General features: G+C 42.9%; 1 protein-coding gene across 2 annotated transcripts in view; it reads left to right on the forward strand.

The window, feature by feature from the left end:
* PXDN (peroxidasin) overlaps positions 1–23,340 on the forward strand; it is a 143,535-nt gene that overhangs the window by 26,064 nt on the left and 94,131 nt on the right. For both annotated transcript variants that reach the window (XM_007055687.4, XM_037894158.2), the window contains exons 2-3: positions 18,686–18,757; positions 20,354–20,425. In XM_007055687.4, coding sequence (XP_007055749.3) covers positions 18,686–18,757; positions 20,354–20,425 — 144 coding nt within the window. The remainder of the gene's footprint in view (positions 1–18,685; positions 18,758–20,353; positions 20,426–23,340) is intronic.

The following is a 23,340-nucleotide window of genomic DNA, read 5'->3' on the forward strand; positions in this document are numbered from 1 at the left end:
AGACAATCTGGCAATGCTGCCTAACTCCCCTTTCCTGTGGAATTTAGTAATTTCCTTGCTTTTATTAATTTGTACGTATGTAGTGTTGTCATGACACATCTTTTTTATTGTAATTTGTAGTCTGCCACATTTTAGACAGTACACTGAAAGAATTCGTGCAATTATTGCTTCAGAACAACTTCTATAAGTGTTTATAAAGTTTGCATTTGTCAGATGTTCAATGAGTTTTACTGATTGCATTCCAGTATTATAAAGCAAACTAGCAATGTATTTCCAGTCTGGCTGGAAGAACTGTTGTGATGTAGGGGACTGTTGAGCAATCATAGGTAGCTTGTGAAGTTTTGGTGATGTGGAATTGAGGGTCTTTCACGTCACAAAACACAGGATTTCTATTTAAGTGAAATCCTTTATTGGAAAACTCTCAACTTCCTGTCTCCTCAATATGTTCTGAAACAGTAAAGTAGCTAAATGCATTATTATAAAATTTGCTTTGTCAGCTGAAAGGAGGCTAGAATTTATAACAAACAATTTTGTGTTGACCCTCCAGGAGAAGGACTAAAGCACAAACAAAAGAGAGATTACACATTATGTCTAAATCTTGGCATATGCATAAAGATAAGTTCACCCTTAGGCAGTTTTTACTGCAAGAACAAAGAGGATGTCCAATGTAAACATAAGCTCCCTGATTTACTCAGTTTCAAGATTCTGAAGATATCATTATATGGAAAGTATGTTAGTGCATTCCAGTTGTTATTGCCAGAAACTGTTTCCCCATGTTCTATGTTATAAAGCTCTTTACTAAATATTGTACCTAGCAAATGACTCCACTGGTTATAATATGTTTTTGTTTTCATTCTTTCACTGTGTGGTTGGTGTTAGTTATCGCAAGGATGTTTAAAGCTGTTGTTTCCATCATTAGCCAGGAAGCTGAGGCTTTTGATTTCAATAGTTCTGAGTAGCTTTCAGCTGGCTTTCCTCTTTTCTGTGTTTTGTTTGAAAGAATTCATTTGAAGAACAACTGCACGCAGTTTAAAGTGTGCTATTCATTAACTGATGAACACTATGTATAATAACATCTTTCCTGATCCTGTGCATTACTTTTGCATAGGAACATACAGAACTTGTTTCATGATAAATATCATATGTTTATCACCATAAAGATTTTTGGTGATGTACTGATTCCTTGCAAAAAATGTCCCCATATATGAGACACATGTCATAGTAAAGATATTTCATTATCTGTCAATAAATCAGCATGGCACAAGGCGTCCTTTATTCATGTGAGTTAGAGTATCCAAATTTCTGATACTGAAGTTTTTTGTTGTTGTTTTTGTTGATCTGAGAACTCCTTTCAGAGGATTTTCCTTGCTTGGCTGTATATAGCTTCCATCCCACCATTCACCAATCTGAACATTTAGGAGGCAAGCAGGGCCTACCTAATAGACAAAAGAACTGGTACAGTGAAGCCATGATGCTGGGGGACTATGTGATGTGGGGAGGAGGAGCTCTTTCTACTGTATCAGATAAAGGAATTGTGGATCTGTCTAGTGGAAAATTAGGGAACCAGGATCCACAACTGTGTGGATCTGCCAGCTAAACACAAACATGTCCAGTGTGGCTCTGTTGCCTGCGTGGGAAAGATTTGGTCTGTCATCCACAGCCCAGGTCCCATAGAACTCCCCTGTGTAGGTGGTTTACTTGGGATATTTTGTGGGGCCAGGATTTGGCCGGTGGAATATATAATGAATATGCGCCAAGCAATATTCAATACACATTTAATACAAATCCTGCATCTTGGCAGGAGGTAAGACTAAATCAGTGGTTCTCAACCTGGGGTACATGTACCCCTGGGGGTACGCTCAGGTCTTCCAGGGGCTACATAAACTCATCTAGATATTTGCCTAGTTTTACAACAGACTGCATAAAAACCACTACTGAAGTCAGTACAAATTAAAATGTCAGACAATGACTGGTTTATACTGTTCTATATACTATATCGGGGTGGCCAACCTGAGCCGGAGAAGGAGCCAGAATTTACCAATGTACATTGCCAAAGAGCCACAATAATACGTCAGCAGCCCCCCATCAGTCCGTGCCCACCCTGCTCCTATCGCCTCCTGCCCACCGGCAGCTCTGCTGGTCAGCGCCTCTCCATCTCTCCCCGCACCTCCCGATCAGCTGTTCCATGGCGTGCAGGAGGCTCGGGGGGGAAGGGGAGGGGCGGGGAGGAGCGAGGGCATGGCAAGCTCAGGGGAGGGGGCAGAAAGGGGTGAAGTGGGGGCAGAGCCAGGGGTTGAGCAGTGAGCACTCCCGGGCACGTTGGAAAGTTGGCGCCTGTAGCTCCAGCTCCGGAGTCGGTGCCTATACAAGGAGCCGCATATTAACTTCTGAAGAGCCGCATGTAGCTCTGGAGCCACAGGTTGGCCACCCCCGTACTATATAATGAAATGTAAGTACAATATTTATATTTCAATTTATTTTATCATTATATGGTAAAAATGAGAAAGTAAGACTTTTTCAGTAATAGTGCGCTGTGATACTTTTGTATGTTTATGTCTAATTTTGTAAGCAAGTAGTTTTTAAGTGAGGTGGAACTTGGGGATACTCAAGACAAATCAAACTCCTGAAAGGGTACAGTAGTCTGGAAAGGTTGAGAGCCACTGCACTAGATGACCCTTGCAGCCCCTTCTAACCCTATGATTCTATGATACTATGCTCTGATTTTCCTTTTCTTTTTGATTACTTTACCGATTTGCATCAGACTTACCATAACAATCAGGTTCTTCTTCGAGTGCTTGCTCATGACCATTCTATTGTAGGTGTATGTGCTTGCCACGTACACTGGTGCTGGAAGTTTTTCCCTCAGTGGTATCCGTAGGGGACCGGCTCTAGCGTCCTCTGGAGTGCCATGCGTATGCACCGGTATAGGGGCGCCGCTGGCTCTTCCCCCCTCAGTTCCTTTTTACAGTCTGGGACTTTACATGCTGGGGCCTGTGAGGAAGCAGTTTAAGCCGCAATAGTCCCACAGATTCGGGAGCCAACCTCGATCAGAGCCCTTCTGCAAGAAGGCCAAGGGCTATAAGCAGTGGCAGGGCCATCAGCCGGCTCCCTCAGCTCACTCGAACGCTACTCACAACCAACTGGGTAATGAGCAGGCATTCTGAGGGCGTGCTCGAGGGCGACCTTCCAGCCTGTGTCCTGGATCCAGCACCCCTGTTATTTTCTAGCCGTTTGTCCCCCTTCCTCCCTGCCTGAGCCTCTATAACATTGGACCAGTGGGTCCTCAACACAGTAGCAAGGGGATATACCGTCCAGTTTATTTCTATACCTCCCTTCCTCCCCGTTCCTCTTCAGGGACACTTCTCACCAGCATCTGCTCGTTGAGGAGGTACAAAGCCTACTGAAGGTGGGAGCCATAGAGAAGGTCCCTTGGTCCCATCCTCGACCCGTGGAACCTCAACAAATATCTCAAGAAGTTCAAATTCTGCATGGTCTCCCTGGCCTCCATCATTCCTTCCCTGGATCCAGGAGACAGGTACGCTGCCCTTGATTTCAGGGGCACTTACTTTCGTGTATCAATATTCCCTAGACACAGAAGGTTCCTGGGATTCCTGGTCAGGACTGCGCACTATCAATTCACAGTGCTCCCCTTTGGCCTAGCAACGGCACCAAGGATGTTTACAAACTGCATGTCAGTAGTGGCGGCCCACCTTAGACATTGGGGTATTCAGATTTACCTATACCTCGACAACTGGCTCATAAAGGGCCGCTCCAGTGTCCAGATCCAGTGCAGCATTGAGACTTTGCAAGCTACCTGTCAAGCTCTGGGCTGTAGATAAATGAACAAAGATCAACATTGGTTCCTGTTCAAAGGATAGAGTTTATTGGAGTGGTCCTTGACTCTACCCGAGCCAGAGCCTTTCTTCCGGAGGTTAGGTTCAGGGCAATGTCAGATCTGATTGCCAGCGTCACTGCCCATCCACTCACCACATCCCGGGTATGCCTCAGACTATTGGGGCACATGGCCGCAGGAATGTACGTTTTTCAGCATGCAAGACTCAGACTGTGTCCCCTCCAGCTGTGGCTGGTGTCGGTCTTCTCCCCGGCTAGGCATCACCTAGACAAGCTCTTCGTGATCCCGCCCCGGGTACTTATTTCCCTGCAATGGTGGTCTGACCCAGTGCTGGTGTTGGAAGGAGTGCCATTTCGAGGCCGCAACCCACAGTCTCCCTGATACCGGATGCATCCGACCTCGGATGGGGACCACATCTCGGTATACTGCAAATGCAGGGGCTATGGTCGAGAGAGGAGCTCATGCTTCATGTAAACGTCAGGGAGCTCAGAGCCATCCATCTAGCTTGTACAGTGTTCCTTCCCCACCTATCCGGTCAGGTAGGGCAGGTGTTGACAGTCAACATGGCCTCCATAGTCTATGTCAACAGGCGGGGGGTGGGGGAGCTCATTCATCAGCTTTGTGCCAGGAAGCCCTTCACTTGTGGAACTTGGGCATCCAACGTGCGGTCCGCCTGCGAGGCCTCGTCAGAGGCTCACTTTCTGATGCCTTTCTCCTGCCATGGTCAGGAGACCTGATGTACACCTTCTTGTCAATCCCACTCATCAGCAAAGTCCTCTTAAAAGAGGAACAAGGCATGGGTCATCATGATTGCCCCAGCATGGCCTCGCCAGCATTGGTTCGGCATTCTCATGGACCTGTCCGTAACACCCTGTGGGTACTTCCCAGCTGCCCGGACCTGCTCTGACAGGATCACAGTTGGCTGCTGCACCCGAACCTCACCTCGCTCCCCCTCACAGCTTGGATGCTGCATGGTTGAATCCAGAGCAACAAGCCTGCTCTAGTCAGATACAGTAGGCTCTCTTGGAGAGCAGGAAGCCCTCCACCAGAGCAACTTACCTGGCAAAGTGGAAGCATTTCTCCTGCTGGGCAGTGGGGCTGGGTGTCTCCCGACCCAGTCATCTCTACAGTCCATTCTGGATTACCTGCTTCACTTAAAGTACCATGGCCTCGCCTTCTTTTCGTACATATCTTATGTTATGAAAACGCGCCTTAAAAGAATTTCAGGAGTAATATCAGGGATTGAAGAATGCTAGTGAAGACATCTATTAGCCAGAGACTGAAAAGTATGCGTCAAACCAATGATGTCCAAGGGCAACACCCTGATGAGAAGCCCTGTTCTGCTCCTTCTCACCCTCAGCTGATGTAAAGTTGGAGGATGTTGGGATTCTTGCCAAGGAGCTGTACCTTTCCTCTACCTCAGACTCCATATTTTGGATTAGCCTCAAATTAGTAAATGTATTCTACTTACTGATGGCTAACAGAATTTATCTCAAGTGATTGGGAGGTGGGATTTTGGTGCTTTAGTTTCAGAGCTTGACCTGTACTGGTATCCATTGTGTCTGTGACCACAGTTCATCACAGAAAGAATGCCAGTTCAAGGTTCCCATTGAACCAGCTTCTACATTTCACTATGAGCACTACCTTCTAGTAATCATATTAACATTATTTATTCTTTTATCTTAGTTTGGTTAATCAAGAGAGTATTTGAAAACCAAGCACATGCAATACCCTGCAAAAGAATATTTGGATTACTCTAGTTAAAGTAAAACACAATTATTAAAATAAACCAAGTGCACTCTGTTGTACTTAAATAATGAAGTTCCAAGCCTTAATTTCCTCCCTTGTATACACATCTGCTAGACAATGTGTTTTCCAATTACTGGAAAGCAGACCTGGTTTTCAAAAATCACAAAAAACATACAAACAAAAACCCCTTACATCAAAAGAATGTTAAATGTAAATATTTTTAAAAGCAATTTCCTGATTACAAAATTAAATTATTTTAGTTAAATTGAATAATATCACTGCTTGAGTACAAGGAGCATGTTTTGTTCTGACTAGAAAAGTCTCTTCACTAATAGAGATTACTGCTATTGAAGTGAAAGATGAAACAAAATATCTTTAACATGAGCCTTCTTAACAGTTGTTTGGTTTTTAAATTCAGTCATTTGGTACCTGGGGAATTTACTGTGTAGCACAATATTGTGGGGTTGTGGGTGGGGAATATATCACCAATGTGGTGTAATTTCTGTGCCTTAAACAAGGCTTTATTTCTTTATTTAATCTTTTAGTTTTTAATTTAATCTTTCAGTAAAGTCCTGAGCCTCTATGTTTCCCTCCCTTATGGAATGAGATTATATAATCTGCTACTTTCTTACATGTAAAAGAATTCTTTTGCTCAAATGGTAGAGCCCTGGCTCCAAATAGGAGGTCCCAGGCTCCATGCCTTCTATGACTGGAATCTGTATGTGTATGCGGCCTTGGGTTTGTTATGTTTCTCTCCAAGGGCCATCTCCTTTGCATTCAAATAAACGGAACTAGCAATGTCATCTGGTGACTCCGAATAATCACCGCACTGCACCTGAAGTGGAAGGGATGGCCGGGGGGGGGGGGGGGGGGGGCAGGAGACAGGACAGGGGCTGACACACACCCTGGGAATGTGAGGGCTGAAGGCTTTAAAAGGTGTACTCCTGGGAGCTGGAAGCCCTTTCTCTACGCAGCAGGCAAGGCAGCACCCACACTTGAGGTGCAAATATCAGGTTGGGTCAGGCCCTGCTGTGGGCATTGCACTAGTTGCTCCTTTGTAGGGGGGCTGGGAAGGAATTTTTCTCTCACCACCATAGTGGCTTTGGTAGAGTGGGTTTTTTTTTGCCTTCTCCACAGTGGGTGTCAAGGAGGGCCTATTATGGGAGGAGAAAAGTGGTTAGGCTACCTGTTGCCATTTATTTTGCAAGTGTGGGGCAGATGTCCAGTGCAGATACTCCATAGGGAAGGCATCCAGTGACCAGATAAGTGGCCTGGTAAGGGACTTAAAAGAAGATGCTGGTTAATGAAACAGGGCTGGGGGTTTGGGGCTCCTCTGATTGGTATGGCAGAGAGCCATCTCCCCCTTTCTTATGGTCCACCTTAACCTTCCTACGAGGGGGAGGGAGGTGGATGGTAAGGTCCAAGCCATGGGCTGACTGGGGGACCTGGATGGAAAATGAAATGGGGCTAGTGGAAACCCAGGGTAGTTATTTGAATGAACATGCATTTGTCTGCACTGTACACTTTTATCTGCCAGGTAGTCCAAGACATCTAATAATAAAGTTGCAGCCTGATTAAATCCATATCAAGTGTCTCCTGTCCTTCTTTCGGTATAGCCAGGCAATGCTGCCTTGCCATTCTGGAATAGGAGATCTGTAGAAGCATTTCTGCTGACAGGAGATTTTGAACTTCAGGGCAGAGGGAGAGTGGTTGTATGGCATGTTTTCAGGTCCTGAATTCACTCTCCCTTTGTGATAGAATCCAAGTCTGTTGATCAGGAAGCAATGTATATCTCTTTACATAGCTTTTGCCTCCAGGTGATTAGTTCTTATGGTTTTGTTTAGATACGCTTGTCTGCTAATCCAGTGGCTCTGAACCTTTCCAGAATGCTGTACCCTTTTCAGGAGTCTGATTTGTCTTGTGTGTCCCCAGGTTTCACCTCATTTACAAACTACTTTCTTACAAAATCAGACATAAAAATACAAAAGTGTCACAGCCCGCTATTACTGAAAAATTGCGTACCTTCTCATTTTTTACCATATAATTATAAAATAAATAAATTGGAATATAAATATTGTACTTACATTTCAGTGTATGATATATAGAGGAGTATAAACAAGTCATTGTCTGTCTGAAATGTTAGTTTGTACTGACTTCGCTAGTGGTTTTTATGTAGCGTGTTGTAAAACTAGGCAAATATCTAGCTGGGTTGATGTAACCCTGGAAGACCTCTGCGTACCCCAGGAGTACGCATACCCCTGGTTGAGAACCACGGTGCTAATCATTAGGTATAGAAACTGCTGATTATTAGAGTCAACATATTGCAACAGTAGCTGATGCTGTATATAAATTGTAAATGCTCTTGGAGGCTTCACAATAGACACACATTTTCTTCTTAAGATGATAAATATCAGTAGGAAGCCTTCCTTTCCCTGGAAGCATTCTAATAATTTTATGGACTGTAATTTGCCCCATCACGGTAGCGTTCCCTCTTAACTTGTAGTTGCATAATTTTACGTAGTCAGTGATAGCTTGAGCATTGGGATACATTGTACATTCTAGAACTTCAAGGGCTGAACAGCAACCACTGGAGTATTAGATCACATTTGTTGGTAATATCTGCACAATGCTCTCTAATATACACTTAGAGATTTGCACTTAATTTGGCCAGGAAAAATATTATTAAAAGTTTTTATATTTTAAAATTGTATTTCCACAGTGTTGCGCTTAGAATAGACTCAAGCCTAAACAGTGACTGATGGGCTTCCTTTTTCCAAGAAGAGAAATTTACAAGAACAAATTTTCCTGTCATCAGTGTCAAAAGTAACTAGAGCGCAGCTTTGCTATTTTGCTGTCCAATACATGCTGCTGTATTTTTTGTTTTTTTTTAAATGTTAATATTTTAAAATATCATAAAAAGATGAAAATGGAAGTAGAATTTCAGTCATTGATTTAAAAATATAAGATGCATAATATTTATTTACTTTTTTCCCACTCGAATTGATGGGTTTTCTTTTATTTGGGAACTTTTATCACTCAGATATAGATTTATACTAAAATACATGGCACTGGTGAGACCTCAACTGGAATACTGTATGCAATTCTTGTCTTCCATGTTTAAGAAAGATGAATCCAAACTGGAACAGGTGCAGAGAAGGGCTCCTAATGATCCGAGGAATGGAAAACCTACGGAGGAGACTCAACTAGCTTGGCTTGCTTAGCCTAATCAGAAGAAGCTGAGGGGAGATAGGATTGCTCTCTATAAATACAGTACATCAGAGGGATACATACCAGATAGTGAGAGGAGTTATTTAAGTTAAGCACCATTGTGGACACAAGAACAAATGGCTATAAACTGGCCATCAACAAGTTTAGGTTTGAAATTAAGTGAAGATTTCTAAGCATCGGAGGAGTAAAGTTCTGGAACAGCCTTCCGGGCGGGGGGTTGGGGGAGGGAGGGCGTGGGGGAGGAACCTGAATGGCTTCAAGACTGAGCTTGATAAGTTTATGGAGGGGATGGTATGATGAGACTGCCAACAATGGCATGTAGCTGATCTATGACTGCTGGCAGCAAGTATCTCCAATATCTGGAGATGGAACACCAGATGGGGAGGACTCTGAGTTAGTACGGAGAATTCTTTTGCCTGTTGGGTCTTGCCCACAGACTCAGGGTCCAGCTGAGCTCCATATTTGGGGTCGGGAAGGAATTTTCCCCTGGGTCAGATTGGCAGAGACCCCTCTGCAGCATGGGGCATGGGTCACTTGTAGGTTTATACAGGTGTAAATGGTGGATTTTCTGTAACTTAAAGTCTTTAAATCATGATTTGAGGGCTTCTGTAATGCAGTCAGAGGTTAGGGGTCTATTACTGGAAAGGGTGGGTGAGGTTCTATGGCCTGCAATGTGCAGGAGGTCAGATTAGATGATCATGATGTTTCCTTTTGCCCTTAAAATCTATGGGCCACACTCTGGTTTCTGGCAGCCTTGATTACTCATACAGGTAAACATATATCCCTTTCTTTAAGACAGGCCTTCTTGATCAGTTCTACCTAACTGGGGGGTATGTGAGTTTGAACATGTGCCTTTAACATCATACATGGGAAATTTCATAACTTTACACATAATGTTGCTATGTACATTTCACTATTATTGACCAGTGAGTTATTAGCTTTCAAATGATTCCTCACAAAGCATATTTTGCACAAAGATTATTACAATAGTGTGTAGGGTGTGAATACAGGGGTATATTAGGTCATGCTGCCTTACATCATGAGGGGCATGTTAGGAGATTCAAACTGACCCAGCTGCAAGGTGTTGATAAGAGAGATCTTTGAATATAGGAAGATCTGCTATCTAAGTAGCCAGCAATGCTGATGACCGTTTTGGCCAAAGAATCAGCGGTAGCTTTCAAGGGAGGTAAGCTCTTCACTTTTCTTCACTCTGTAACTGAGCTGAGGATGGCTTATCTACTTTTGCTTATGAGAAGTGTAAGTCTAGAAAAGTTGAGTAAACTGTTTCCTCTCTGTTAATTACATTTTCTCTCCGTTTTTAATAATTCTTGTGTTGTTAAGATTCCTGTTGGATAACTTCATGCAGACTACTCTCAAAGAAAAGAAAACTAACCTCTCAGGAGAGGTGCTGAAAGGTTGTTTCTGAAACCTACACCCGCTCCCTTGCTGTCTCAGTCAAAGACATGAACAGAGGTGTCCACTTCTAGTGTGTTTTGTTGTTATTCGGTGGGCAAACACAATTGGAAAAGCCAAAGGGCCTCCTAGCAGGAGATTATCTTTGGAGAATGGTCACTCTAGCTAAAGGGATCTAGGCAGCTACCTAAAGTGGCAGATTTGGCCTGACCACCCCTCTGTCACATGAGTGGTATTGTGACCCAGGGCGTCCGGTTGCAATGCCACACACTCAAATTTGGCCCGGTCACCTCTGTCACATGACGGGGCACCTGGGCCAAATCTGCCACCATAGGCCTATGAGAATGGGGTTGGGAGCGGCACACTGAAGTTTTGCCTAGGGTTTAGATTGTCGTGAGTGGCCTCTGTACTTGGCAATGGTTATCGCCTCTATGCTTACATGCTTTCAGTGGGGGGTTTTGTAATGGCTACAATACTTGGTACAACTACTTTTAGAGAAGATTCTGCAAATAAAGATTTTGCATTTACAGGCTAAATATTGTTGATGGAAGACTGTGGTAGAATTTCAGAGCCACTTGGAAGTGAAGCATTACTTAAATGGATGCAACTTCTCAGTATTGGGAAAACAACTTTATGATACCTTTATATAGATCTGATAGTGATGCCTATGTTAAGGTTGCCTGATATCTTCCATTGTAAAACCCTGTTTTCAGTTGCTTATATCTTGGTCAAACCTCAACTATTTGGGCTGAAATTTTCCATGCCAAGTGTCTGTCTCAGACTGATTTTTTTTTGTCTTTTTTTGGGGTATGTTTCACCAAAAATGTATGGATAACTGAGAAACTTCTGATATATTTGTATAAAAAAATGCAAACTCAGTTTTCACTCTCCCTTTATGTGGATACCCACTGGGTGTGAATGAGTTAGGTTCTAACTTGAATAAGACAAGAAATGCAGTGACTTGGCTGGGGGGAGTCACCTACCATGAATGAACTAAAATCACTGGGGGGATTATACATACCTGGACTGGTAAACATGTGTGGAGAAGTACCACTCCCTGGGAAAATTTCACATACCAGTTTTGACTGGGTTCAAGAGGCAAACAACAACTGAAAATTGTATAAAGTGACCAGCCTGCTGATATTGATGAGGGATCATTCTCACTCCATCCAAGAACCGATATGACACTGTGACATATGTGGTAGATAAGTATTACCTGGTAAGCATTTGTGTAAGCTATTTATTGTTTTATTATATGTTTTCTCTGTGATGCTTTTGTTCTTAAAAACGAAACAACCCCCCTCTCCCCCCCCCCCCAAACTTTGCTTTAGAGGGCTGGCTGGTCAGTGGTAACCCTGTCATTGTCCTTGGAGAGAACAGGACATCAAGTACTGAACTAAACTCAGTTTTGCTAAGCTGATCACAATGATTTGCAGGAGGAATTGAAGCCTAAATCCCCAGTTGGAAGGGAGAGCAATGTGGGTTCCTGCCCTGAGAAAGATGACAGCTAGAGGTCTGAGATCTAAATGGGGTGCCCTCAAGGAGACCACAAAATGATTAGAAGAGCAGTTACCTGGGGAATTGTGACAAAATGGTTCAGCTATTTCTCAGAATTAGGTTAGGGGAAAATACATTGTTTTGCCCATGTTAAAAATTTCTTATGACTGTTTTGCTGAGAATCTCTTAACGTTTTCATGCTGTGGATCAGGGACTTGAAAGTTGGCAAGGAGTTGCTCTGGGGTCAGAGAGGTGTCTTTTGTTGTCCCTATGCAAATCCGCCTGTGGGGGCATGGGGTGGACAGAGATAGATTGCAGTGGTGGACATGGGCAAAGGGAGGCGGGGGACACGCAAAGGCAGGTGCAAAGGGTACATGTGGGGCAGACAGGGTGAATGGAGAAGATGGGCCCCAAACCACGAGAGCACATTCCCTTCCTGAACCTGGGATAAAACCCAGGATTCCTGAATCTCAGTATTCTTTTGTTGTCTGGCAAATAGCTGTGAAACCCACTGGCAAAGTGTCTCTTCCCATCCTAGAGTGACATGGGGGTGAGGTAATATCTTCTATAGGACCAACTTCTGTTGGAGAGAGCGACAAGCTTTCAAGCTTACACAGAGCTCTTCCCTTTTTAGTCATTGGTGGACCTGGAGAGTATTGCTATTAGTTACTCTGTATAACTATATACTCAAACAGTAAATGTCAGTGGCATGGATCTTGGTTCCAATCCTGATGTTGATCCATGTGGGGTCACATTATTGTTCCACATGACAGAATGTGGGGTTATTCTGGCTTGGGTTTTTTTTTTTTTTTGTGAACTAGGAAATGACATTCTTAGCAAAACCCTATGTTAAAGGAACATTAAGGTTGCAGAGCCAAGCTCTGGAAAATTAGGAAGTCCCAGAATTAAGGTTGTCCATTCATTCTTAAATCTGCTCCCTTGTGCATATGCACTATGAAAGTCTTTAATTGCATGATCAAATATTTTTTCCACCAGACCCTTACGTTCTTTAGTCCTTGGGAGGGATGATGGTCATGGAATGAATCAGGGTTGTGGAGCAAATTAAATTGTTGTCTGTAAAATCCCTCGATGGTTGGTTGCAAAAGGTGCTGTAAGAAGAGAAAGGGTGGTCTTATGGATAAGATAACATGCTGAAGAACTGGGTTCTACCCTGCTTTTCCCAAAAAATTCCTATGTGCTGGTGAGCAGGTCACTTTAAGTAAAACATTGGCCACAGATTGTGTTGATGGTTTTATGGGTGCCAGAGTGAGACATCTGGGGTCAGATACTCAGAACTGCTGAATGCTCACATCGGCAACTGAAGCATTAGGAGTTGTGCTTTGAACATATAAAGTGCTATAAAAATGTTAAGTACTTTGAATAATGAGACCCTGGATTTCTCAAGCTGGGCACCAAAAATTAGTGGACAATTTTGACCTTAATCCATCTGCGCCTTATCTGTAAAAATGGGGATGGTGCTATTTTACCTTACGGGGGGGGGGGGGGGGGTTGAGAGAAATTCATTCTCATTTATGAAGCACCTGAATACTGTGGTGATGAGGGTTCATTATGAGAAAAGCCTATGAGGAAATTAATAATTCTTTAGTTAGTGTAGGGTTTACATGATGTGGAGTAAATAAGGCATGAGGCCACACACTGAATAAGTAAGAAAAGGTAGACCGAATAGTTTCGTATTTAGCAAGCACCATTCATCCTATGTACTGAGTGAAGCAGGGGTCCTTTATGTGTGGGGAAATAGTATGTGAGCATGTAATTTAAGACAGAATCATACTACATATGCATAAAGGGATGAAATTAAAGTTGCACAGGCAATCTTAACTGACATTTCCTAAATTTGGGGTGCTTGACTCTCTAACTATAACATTTATTTGTTTATAGTTTTTTAGCTTTCTTTATATGTGTTACATTTTTTTAAAAGTCACCTGAGCAATACATTTACTATATTTCTTACCTATGTGTGTATTTTAAGATTTTCTATGGTGCTTTCTAGGCATGTCCCAAATAAATTAGGCATACATAACATATTTTTTATACATGTGTGTGACATCCCCCTCCCCCCCACACACACATTATCTGTATTTAAAAGATTTCATTGGGGACATGGTTGGCACAATGAACTAATATTCTATTGCAATATTTATGGAGACCTTAGTTCAGAGCTAGTACAGATTACAAGTGAAATGAGCGTGATGATCTTAATTTAGCAAGGTGGCCTCTCTCAATTTTGTATAGTGGTCTCCCTCTAGTCACTTAAAATATCCCCATTAATTTCTTTGAGACTTTTGCAAAACTTAAAGGGATACTGTCAAATTAAAAATCATACTTCTGTCTAACAATTTCTTACCTATTGTTACAAGTCACACCTAAGACTGCTATAACTAAAATGGATCAGAGAAAAAAAGAAATCTGTTATTTCAGATTGCTTATTCTTTATTTTTAACAGCATTTTAAGTATGTTTACTTTCTCAATTTCTTCCCCCTCTATTTTGGAGTGGAGGGGCTTATATATAACCAGGGGAGAGAAAAAAAACATTACTAAAATTCAGAAAAACTTACTGCCAAACCATAAAGTTTGATGGGAATATGTTGCCATCTCTGTTTACCAGATCGGCTTGCAGTATCCCTTTTGAAGGAGTGGTACCAAAATCTTGACTTCCATTATTATGAGCAGATTGATAAACAGATTGGTTATTTTGTTCTAATATCATGTCTGATTTTACTAGTTTTTAAACTATATACATAGAGAGAGAGAGAGAGAGAGAGAAAATTTTTTCCTTAGCTATGTAAAGTAAACACAGACTAAAATGTATGTGGTCATAATTTTTCATGAAACGTAATTCCGTGAAGATGCCAGAAGAATCTGACTTTAAGGAAAATGTGTGCACTGTAGTTTGTTTGTCAGGCACTTTCTGAAAACTACTGAACAGAATGAAATAAGTTGCCATGCCTTTCAGCTTGACTTGTTATTCAGTCTTGCAGAAATTAATATGCAGATAGAAACTATAGCGGTAGCTTGGGTAAGCAACCTTAACCATCAAATAATGTGAATTTACGGTGATCAAGATTATCTGTCCATAGTTATCACAGTGGTATTTGAGTTACTGCATTAAGGGCTTGTTTCTGCACTGTGCTGAGCACTCTGGTATTGATTCAGAGGGTTAAATGCTTACCTAACATGTTTAAATTAAATACATACTTGTTTGCTGGATGAGGGCTAGGATGCCGAGTCCTAATTTTCCCATTCTAAATATAGATCATGATCATTGTGCTTGTTTTGGGTAAATGTTGACTTTGGTCACAGGTGCTTATTTTAAAGGGATAAAGTGACACAGAAGCCCAGGAGCCCAAATCCCATTGACTGGTAATGGGACTTAAGCGCTTTTTAAATTTTACTCAAAATTAAAAGCATTGAAAGTATGGTGTAATTTTTACCTAAATTGCAATGAAACGATATATTTTGGGAGAAAAAAATGGAATTATTGTGTAACACTCCTTTCTGTGCCAGTCCATGGAGGATATGAATCTGTTAAAGCTGTAGCTAAGGAATCTTGGCTGTTTAGCACAAGCTGAAGCAGCTCATGCTTTTTACCTTTGGAGGTCCTTGGTTAAATCCTCAGAGTGTCTGATGTTAGTGGGTATTTGTTCTGGGATTCAAGCTGCTGTGGGTCTCAGACACTCAGGATGTGCTTACTTTGGTCAGAGGAAATATGATCCAGTGGTCAGTCAGTGTGTGTTATATGTCTGCCTGATCCACAAAAGATGTGAGTGCTCAGTTCCTATCAGAGAACTTTAGCTCAAGCTGTAGCAGATTGTGCCTTTAGCTCTAGAAATCCCTAGTTCAATTCCTGGCAGCTGTTAGACGCACACGCAATTTAACTACAGCGTGTCTGTGTGGAATGTTTTGAGGTAAAGATAACATTTTATGTTATGTTCCTGGCATATAAACAGATACAAACAGATAATTAGATAAAAACATAAAATATTCTTGCTGGAAGTTTGCAGTGTGACACTACTTTATTTCTTGGAAACCAGAACCGTAACACACAGCAACCCAAAACAGAGAGGCACAACTCATCCTACCTTACTATGGGCTGTCTGTCCGCAGACTGACTCTGTTTGGCTGAGTAGAAACTGAGTAAGCATTTAAGGATTTGGTTCATGAAAAATAAGGGTTTAAGCCAGGGGTGGGCAAACTTTTTGGCCCGAGGGCCACATCTGGGAAAAGAAATTGTATGGCGGGCCATGAATACTCACAAAATTGGGGTTGGGGTGCAGGAGTGGGTGAGGGCTCTGGTTCGGGGTGTGGGATCTGGGGTGGGGCCAGAAATGAGGAGTTCAGGATGCGGGAGGGCAGTGAAGACTCCAGCTGTGGGTGCGGACTCGGGGCTGGAGCTGGGGATGAAGGGGTTGGGCTGCAGGAGGGTGCTCTGGGCTGGGATTGAGGGGTTCAGAGTGTGGGAGGGGGATCAGGGCTGGGGCAGGGGTTTGGAGTGTGGGATGATGAGGTGGTGCAGGGTCCGGATGGCACTTCCCTCAAGCGGCTCCCAGAAGCAGTGGCATGTCCCTTCTCCATCTCCTGTGTGGAGGTGCGGTCAGGCGGCTGTGTGCGCTGCCCTGTCCACAGGCACTGCCCCTGCAGCTCCCATTGGTTGTGGTTCCTGGCCAATGGAAGATGTGGGGGCAGCGCTTGGGGTGGGGAGAGTGTGCAGAGTGGAGCCCCCTGGTTGCCCCTACATATTGGAGCCGGAGAAGGGGCATGCCGCTGCTTCTGGGAGCCATGTGGAGTGGCCCCCGGCCCTGCTCCCCAGCTGGAGTGCTGGAATGGGGCAAGCCGCAGACCCAACTTGAGGGCCAGATTAAAACGGCTGGTGGGCCGGATCCGGCCCGCGTGCCGTTGTTTGCCCACCCCTGGTTTAAGCATACCTTTTGCAAAAGACTTTGGGCTAAGTTATGCCTTCAGTTCTATAAAATCTCAGTCAATGGAATAGAATGGGTATAGCAAACAGCTGAATGTGGATTTTCTATTATTCTGTGATTTTTCTCTGATTAGTTTAAGACCTAGCTCTAGGATTTGGTATCTAAAATAATTAAAATGTTATATGTATTTTTCAACTGAGGTGATTGTTTTGATTCAAAGGAGTGAGATGATTGCGATGTAGGCATTTATATGATATCTTTTTATAGGTGGATTGAATCTATTAATTGTAAAAACAGTAAAACAATAGTGTGACCTACACCACAACAAATTCTCATCTCCTTCTTAGTCTTTCCCTTTGTGTTTGCATGTTGAAGCTTGATGGCAACGCAGCTTACTGGGAGCAGACTCTTCTGTCCATGCTCTTGTCTGAGGGTTTGGCTGCACTTGCGAGTTACAGCACAATAAAAGAGCCCCAGGCGCACTAGCTCACTACCTGTCCACACTGGCAAGGCACGTAGAGCGCTCTGACTCCGCGGCTACAGCGATGCTGGTACTCCGCCTTGGTGAGTGGAATAAAGTTTGCTGCGCCCCCGCTGGAGTGCCGCGGCACCAGTGTGAGCGACGTGTTGCTTTACTGCACTCTGATCAGCCTCCGGAAACATCCCATAATCCTCTTAAGTCAAGTGACCACTCTTGTCATTGTTTGGAATCAGCTGTAGGAATGCGGAAATGCCCGTTGAAAGCTCCGTTTCTGACAGCCGCTTGCTTATCTCCTCCGAGACAAAGCAACCATTACTGTGAAATGCTGTGTGTGAGAGACAGAGGTGGGGGGGGAGGGGAGGGTCTGCTGCTATCTGAACTTACAAGACAGCATGCTGACATGCTCTGAGCACCCCAAAACCCACTCTCTCTCCCCCCACATACACACAGCACACTCCCTGTCACACTCCACCCCACCCACCCCATTTGAAAAGCACGTTGCAGCCACTTGCATGCTGGGATAGCTGCCCATAATGCACCGCTCCCAATGCTGCTGAAAGTGTTGCAAATATGGCCACGCCAGTGCACTTGAAGCTGTCAGTGTGGACGGACTGCAGCGCTTTCCCTGTTGCGCTCTACGAAGGCTGGTTTAACTCAAAGCGCTCTACATCTGCAAGTGTAGCCATGCCCTGAGACTTGAATGGCAAGATGTAGGCTCCAGAAACGCTTTACTGTCAGCATTTAAAACTAGCATGGTTCTTTTCTCTTTGATATTCTCTTTGTATTGCCCATACTGCAGTAATCTGAATAAAACATTTGTTAAAAACAGAGAAAATGGAACTAAAACAAAAACAGCTTGTTTAATGTATTTAGATTTATACTTTTCATAAGCTACACTAGATAAGTCATTTTCATCTTTGTTGTTGGGGGGAAAAAGCAAATGTTAATAGCTTATGTCTCTTGAAAGCAATCCCCTTGCTGGCCAGACTGGCAGACTCTCTGGCTGTCCTTATACCAACTCTTCTTTTGTCCTCCTTATTGTCCTTCCTTAATATATTCCCTCCCCCATTCTTTCCTCATTTTTCCCAAACAGTTTCTGAAGACAAGAGATATCTACACTTCAATTTGGAATGTTTAAATTCCAGTTCTAGGAGACTATCTATGCTAGCTCAATCACAATTGGAGCTGGAATTTACATCTTCCAGCTCGAAGTGTAGACATACCCAAAGAAAGACAGTAGAGTTTCCACCTGCTAGGAGATGGTCCACTGAGGAAGTGAAGACCCTTCATGATTAATGGCTGCTATTCAAAGGCTTAACAACCGAGCTCGAATACTGCCCTTCACAGACCACATTGTCTGACCGTACCCATTTTTGTTCAGCCCTCATTTTAAATGAGTTTCACCCACCCTCCCCCCATTTGGTCATGAGCTATGAATCATGCACAAAGGCGAGGATCCTTTGCCAAAATGGTGACCCACAGTAATGTTTTTCATACTGATGTGTTTTTGTTTTTTTACCCCACAGAGATCTACGGTTTAATAGAATTAAAGAAATTCAGCCTGGAGCATTTAGACGGCTTAAAAACCTGAACACACTGTAAGTTATTTCCCTTGCTCCCCGAAAACACTTTCCCCCCCTTCAGTCAAATGAGTTTTCTTAGATTATGTGCCAAATTCTGCTAATCTTACTTAAAAAGTCAATGTGACTATTCACCTGAGTATGGCTAGCAAGATTTGGCCAAATTGTGAACGAATATACACGTCTTTGTTTTTTGTTTTCAAATATGTTGGACACTTTGTTAAAACTTTAGAGGCCTCAGAAAACACATTGACAGCCTGTAGTGGAGCGACAACTCATCGGCACGGCGCCTCCTGCTGGTTGTCTGGGAATTAGCTCTTTCCAGCCTCAAAGCACCCTCTGCTGGCCAGTGTCTCGCCTAGCACTGGCCCCGTGTCCCTCCCACACCCTGGTGCCCCTTTACCTTGGGGTCCTGTCCCCTAGCAGTGCCCCCACACTCTGGGTCTCAACTCCCAGGGGAACCCCCAACCCTCTGTCCCCACCTTGCCTCAGTAGCTACTGCCAGTCATCATCTAGCTCCCACTCACTGGGGCAGACTGCAATCTGTAATGGCCACTCATCACTGGCAAGGGGTTAGGACCTGCTGCCTTTGCCTATCCGCAGGCTGCCCCTCTGCAGCTCCAGTACCTTTTCAGAGGCCTTCATCAAGGCCTGCAGCCTGGGGGTTTACCAGGCTGGAGCTCCTCAGCTCCCTTGCCGTATTCCCCAGGACTGCTCTAGCCTAGGTACTTCACTCCCAGACAGCTAGCCCTTCCCACTCCAGGGCTAGAGTGAGACTCTTCCAGCTCCTGGCCCCCAGCCCTCTTATAAGGGCTAGCTGGGCCCTGATTGAGCTGGCCACAGCTTTGGCTGCTTTCCCAAGCAGCCTAGTCTTTCCCAGCCACAGCCCTCTCCAGGGCTGCTTTTACTGTTGGCTCCCCCAGACAGCCCTCTCCCAGGGCTGTGTTAATCCCTACACTTATTATGAAAGATATGAAAAATATATAACTGCATATTTACAGTTGTTCATAACATAACATACAGTTGTGTTGTGTTTTTAAACTCTATGAATGTGTAACATCGGATTCTGGAGACCAGCCAGTTATAGCCAAGTTGTTCAAATGCTTCTCCACTGCTGTGTTTTTAAAACTGTGTAGAATACTCTAGTAATTGGCTGGGAAAGCTCAATGTGGGCATCTCAGAGGGCAGCATCTCCTCTTCCAGCCCATAATCTGGAGTAGCATTTGGGGAAGAGATTTTTTCCCCCCTTCTCACCATTCTTGGTACCTGCATGAAGCCAGATTATTTAGGTTTTATGTATTTTTCTTTAATTTCTCTCTCAGTTTGTTAAGGATTTCATTTTCAGCTCAATGCAGTAGAGCACTTAAGCACATGATTTTGTAAGGACATATTTAATCACATTTGGATTTAAAACAGAGAAGGCACAAATTCATCAGTTTATTTCTGGTAACAATTGCTAATATGTCATTAGTTTATTTTTGTTTAATCTAGTTTTTGATGCTTGGCTTGTATAAACTCTCGGTCAGACAGCCTGGCATTCTGGGTTCTTTTCAGTTGCAAATTGTTTTAACAATTTATGAATTAAGAAATGTACTGTTTTCATTTCTTTTTTAGGCTTCTAAACAACAATCAGATTAAAAGAATACCTAGTGAGGCATTTGAAGACCTTGAAAATCTAAAATATCTGTAAGTTAATGTGACTTTTTTTTTTATATCAAAAGTGAATTAAACATGACTTCAGAAATGGGGAAAAACCAAACATAATTTATTTTTATTCACATTCTCAGGTGTCACACTCTTTTGAAAATCTTAAATGTGATTTCTTAAATGTGGGTGGAGTATAAATAGATGGTTTGGCATTTGCTAAAGTAATACTGAGCCTTTCACAGCTATATTGCTGGTTTGAATCCAGGCACAGTTGATACTAACTGAAAATACTTGCTAGTTACAATAGAAATCTGTGTCGGGATTTGCAAAACATCTGTTAAGGATGGGATTTTTAAAGGATTTCGGAGTCCAAATCCATATGATCCTTTGAAAATCTACTGTACTGTTTCCTATACTTCACATACACCTCTTCCAGATTTGTGCAATTTTCCAAAAGATGTTTTCTTTCTATTTTGCATTTTGCTTGTTTTTGTTCCTACATTGTGTTTTATATGAAATAAAAAATTTAACAAGGTCATTTAAAATCTTACGTGTGGATATGCTTTCATTGCTGCTGATCAAAGCTTTATAGCAATTTTAACAGTTGTGCCATGCGAGTTTAACATTTTTTAGTTATTTAGGTTATGTATGCACCAATTTCTCCTAATTTAAGGAAAATAGCACAATACAGTCAATAAAATATTGGCCCATTCGTGTAATCAGAACCTGCAACTAAAAACTGGTATGGATAACGAGATGAGTATTCTCCCATGAATACTCCCTCTGGAGCTGGTCCTTCCAATATTGATTTGTATAATATGGGAAAGCTTTACTTTTGCAGCCTTTGGGATATTGAATATAATCTACCTATCTATATACACTGTATAGAAGTAATGGTCTTCTCTCTGAAGCACTCTGATATTGCACCCTTTTCAAAATTACTTTGTGAATTAAAAGAAATCCTGAAATAATTCAAATTTGTATAATTACAATATACGAATTCAAATTTTGTGGTATACTGAAATAGCTATATATTGTCCCCACATAGTCTACTTAGATATATCTATCCACTGTGACGGGGCAAGGCCAGATGGCTACAGAAAAGTAGTGGGAGATAGATATATTAGCTCCAGTCTAAACAAATCCCTGGTACCAGGATAAGTTAAATGGCAGCTGCTCCAGGTCAGTTACTACACCTGGGGCCAATTGAGAACTTTCCAGAAGGCAGGAAGAATGCTAGGTTGATTGGGACACCTGAAGCCAATCAGGGACTGGCTGAAACTAGTTAGAAACCTCCCAGTTGGTCAGGAGCTGTTGTGTTGGGAGGAAGTTGTGTGGTTGGAGAGACTGAGCAGTACACACCATATCAGGCAAAAGGAAGGAGGCTCTGAGGTAAGGGTGAAGTGGAGCCTGAGGAATTGGGGGCTGCTATGGGGAAGTAGCCCAGGGAATTGCATGTGTCCTGTTTCTAAAAGGTCAGCTACCATAGCGGATACTATTAGGGTCCCTGGGGTGGAGCCTGGAGTAGAGGGCGGGCCTGGACTCCCCCCCCTTTCCCCTCTCCCTGATTAATCACTGAGACTGGGAGACCACAGAGACTGTGCAAGGGAGGATAGCTTCTCCTCACCTCCCTCACTGGCTTATGATGAAAATGGCTCAGTAGACTGTGACCCTTGTCTCTAGAGAGAGAAGGGTTGCTTGGAGGGTCACAGTGAGTCTCTGAGGCTAGCGAAATCCACCAGGAAACGTGGGACCCACGGAGACACAGACAAAGCTTTGTCACACCACATATGCCACCTGTGTGTTAAAACTGATTTAATTCCATGTTGTTTGTTTATGTAAATCAATAAAAACATTGTTTACTAATTATAAAACTGGAAGAAGAAGAGGAGGACCCAATGCAGTGAAATGATGAAGTCAGTTGCAGCACGATCTGTTATACAAATATACTTTTTAACTTATTTTCTGGTGTATGTTTCTATCATAAAGGTATACAGTAATTGAGATAATGTTGAACACAACAATTTCAGTGAAAGTTTGAAAACAAACACTTTTAAATTATTCCCTCCTGAGCTTCCCTAATATATTTGTCTTCCATTGTTGTTCAGATCCTGAGTCTCTAATATCCAGACGAAGGTTCTTTCCTTTTCCTCTGCCTCTCTGAAAGCTATGGATGTGACATGGCAGTTGAATAAGATGAAACTTGGCAGTGGACTCCTGATCAATAACAGGGCTTTGTCAGCAGAATTCTTTTTTAAAATCCTTCCTCCATTGTTTAACATAGCCTTTAATAAGTCTCTTTTTAGTTCTGTTTTTAGTTGACTGCTGAATGCAGTATAAACAGACACTGCTATAGTGCAGCCAGAAGATTTGTCAGCAGTACTGATGCTAATCTGGTGTTAATATGTCAGAATGGAACAGTTTGCTTATATAGTAAAAATGTAGTGAGACTGGCCTGCAAGTTTTAATTAACTAAGTTGTCACAACAGGAGTGGGTCATGACCATGAGTGCCTACCTCGGGGCAGACTGTCAAAAACAGGGCAGAGACCCCAAGCTGGTGGTTGTTCTATAATTAAATTTCACCAACCAGTAACAAATGTGAACTCCTGCATCACTGTAACAGTCTTAACATGGAATCACAGATAGTCCCCTTAGACTCTCCTATCTTGCCACCCAGACAAACTGGACTTACTGATAAATGGTCACTTGCACCAAAAATCACACCACACTCTGGTTGTTTCTAGTCCCAAGAGACCAGTCGCTTACCCCAGGTTAATTGGTACCCTAGATCTTACACCAAAGACAATGCCTGTAGCCAATCCTATAATAAACTTTCTCAAGGTTTATTAATTAGGCTAAAGAAATTAGAGAGTTGTTTACATGTTAAAACAAGTCATCTAAATCCTAAGAGTGACAGAGTTGTAGTGTAGTTGTAGTAATTCAAAGTGTCATT

This window comes from Chelonia mydas, chromosome 3, assembly GCF_015237465.2.
Source record: "Chelonia mydas isolate rCheMyd1 chromosome 3, rCheMyd1.pri.v2, whole genome shotgun sequence".
NCBI lineage: Eukaryota > Metazoa > Chordata > Testudines > Cheloniidae > Chelonia > Chelonia mydas.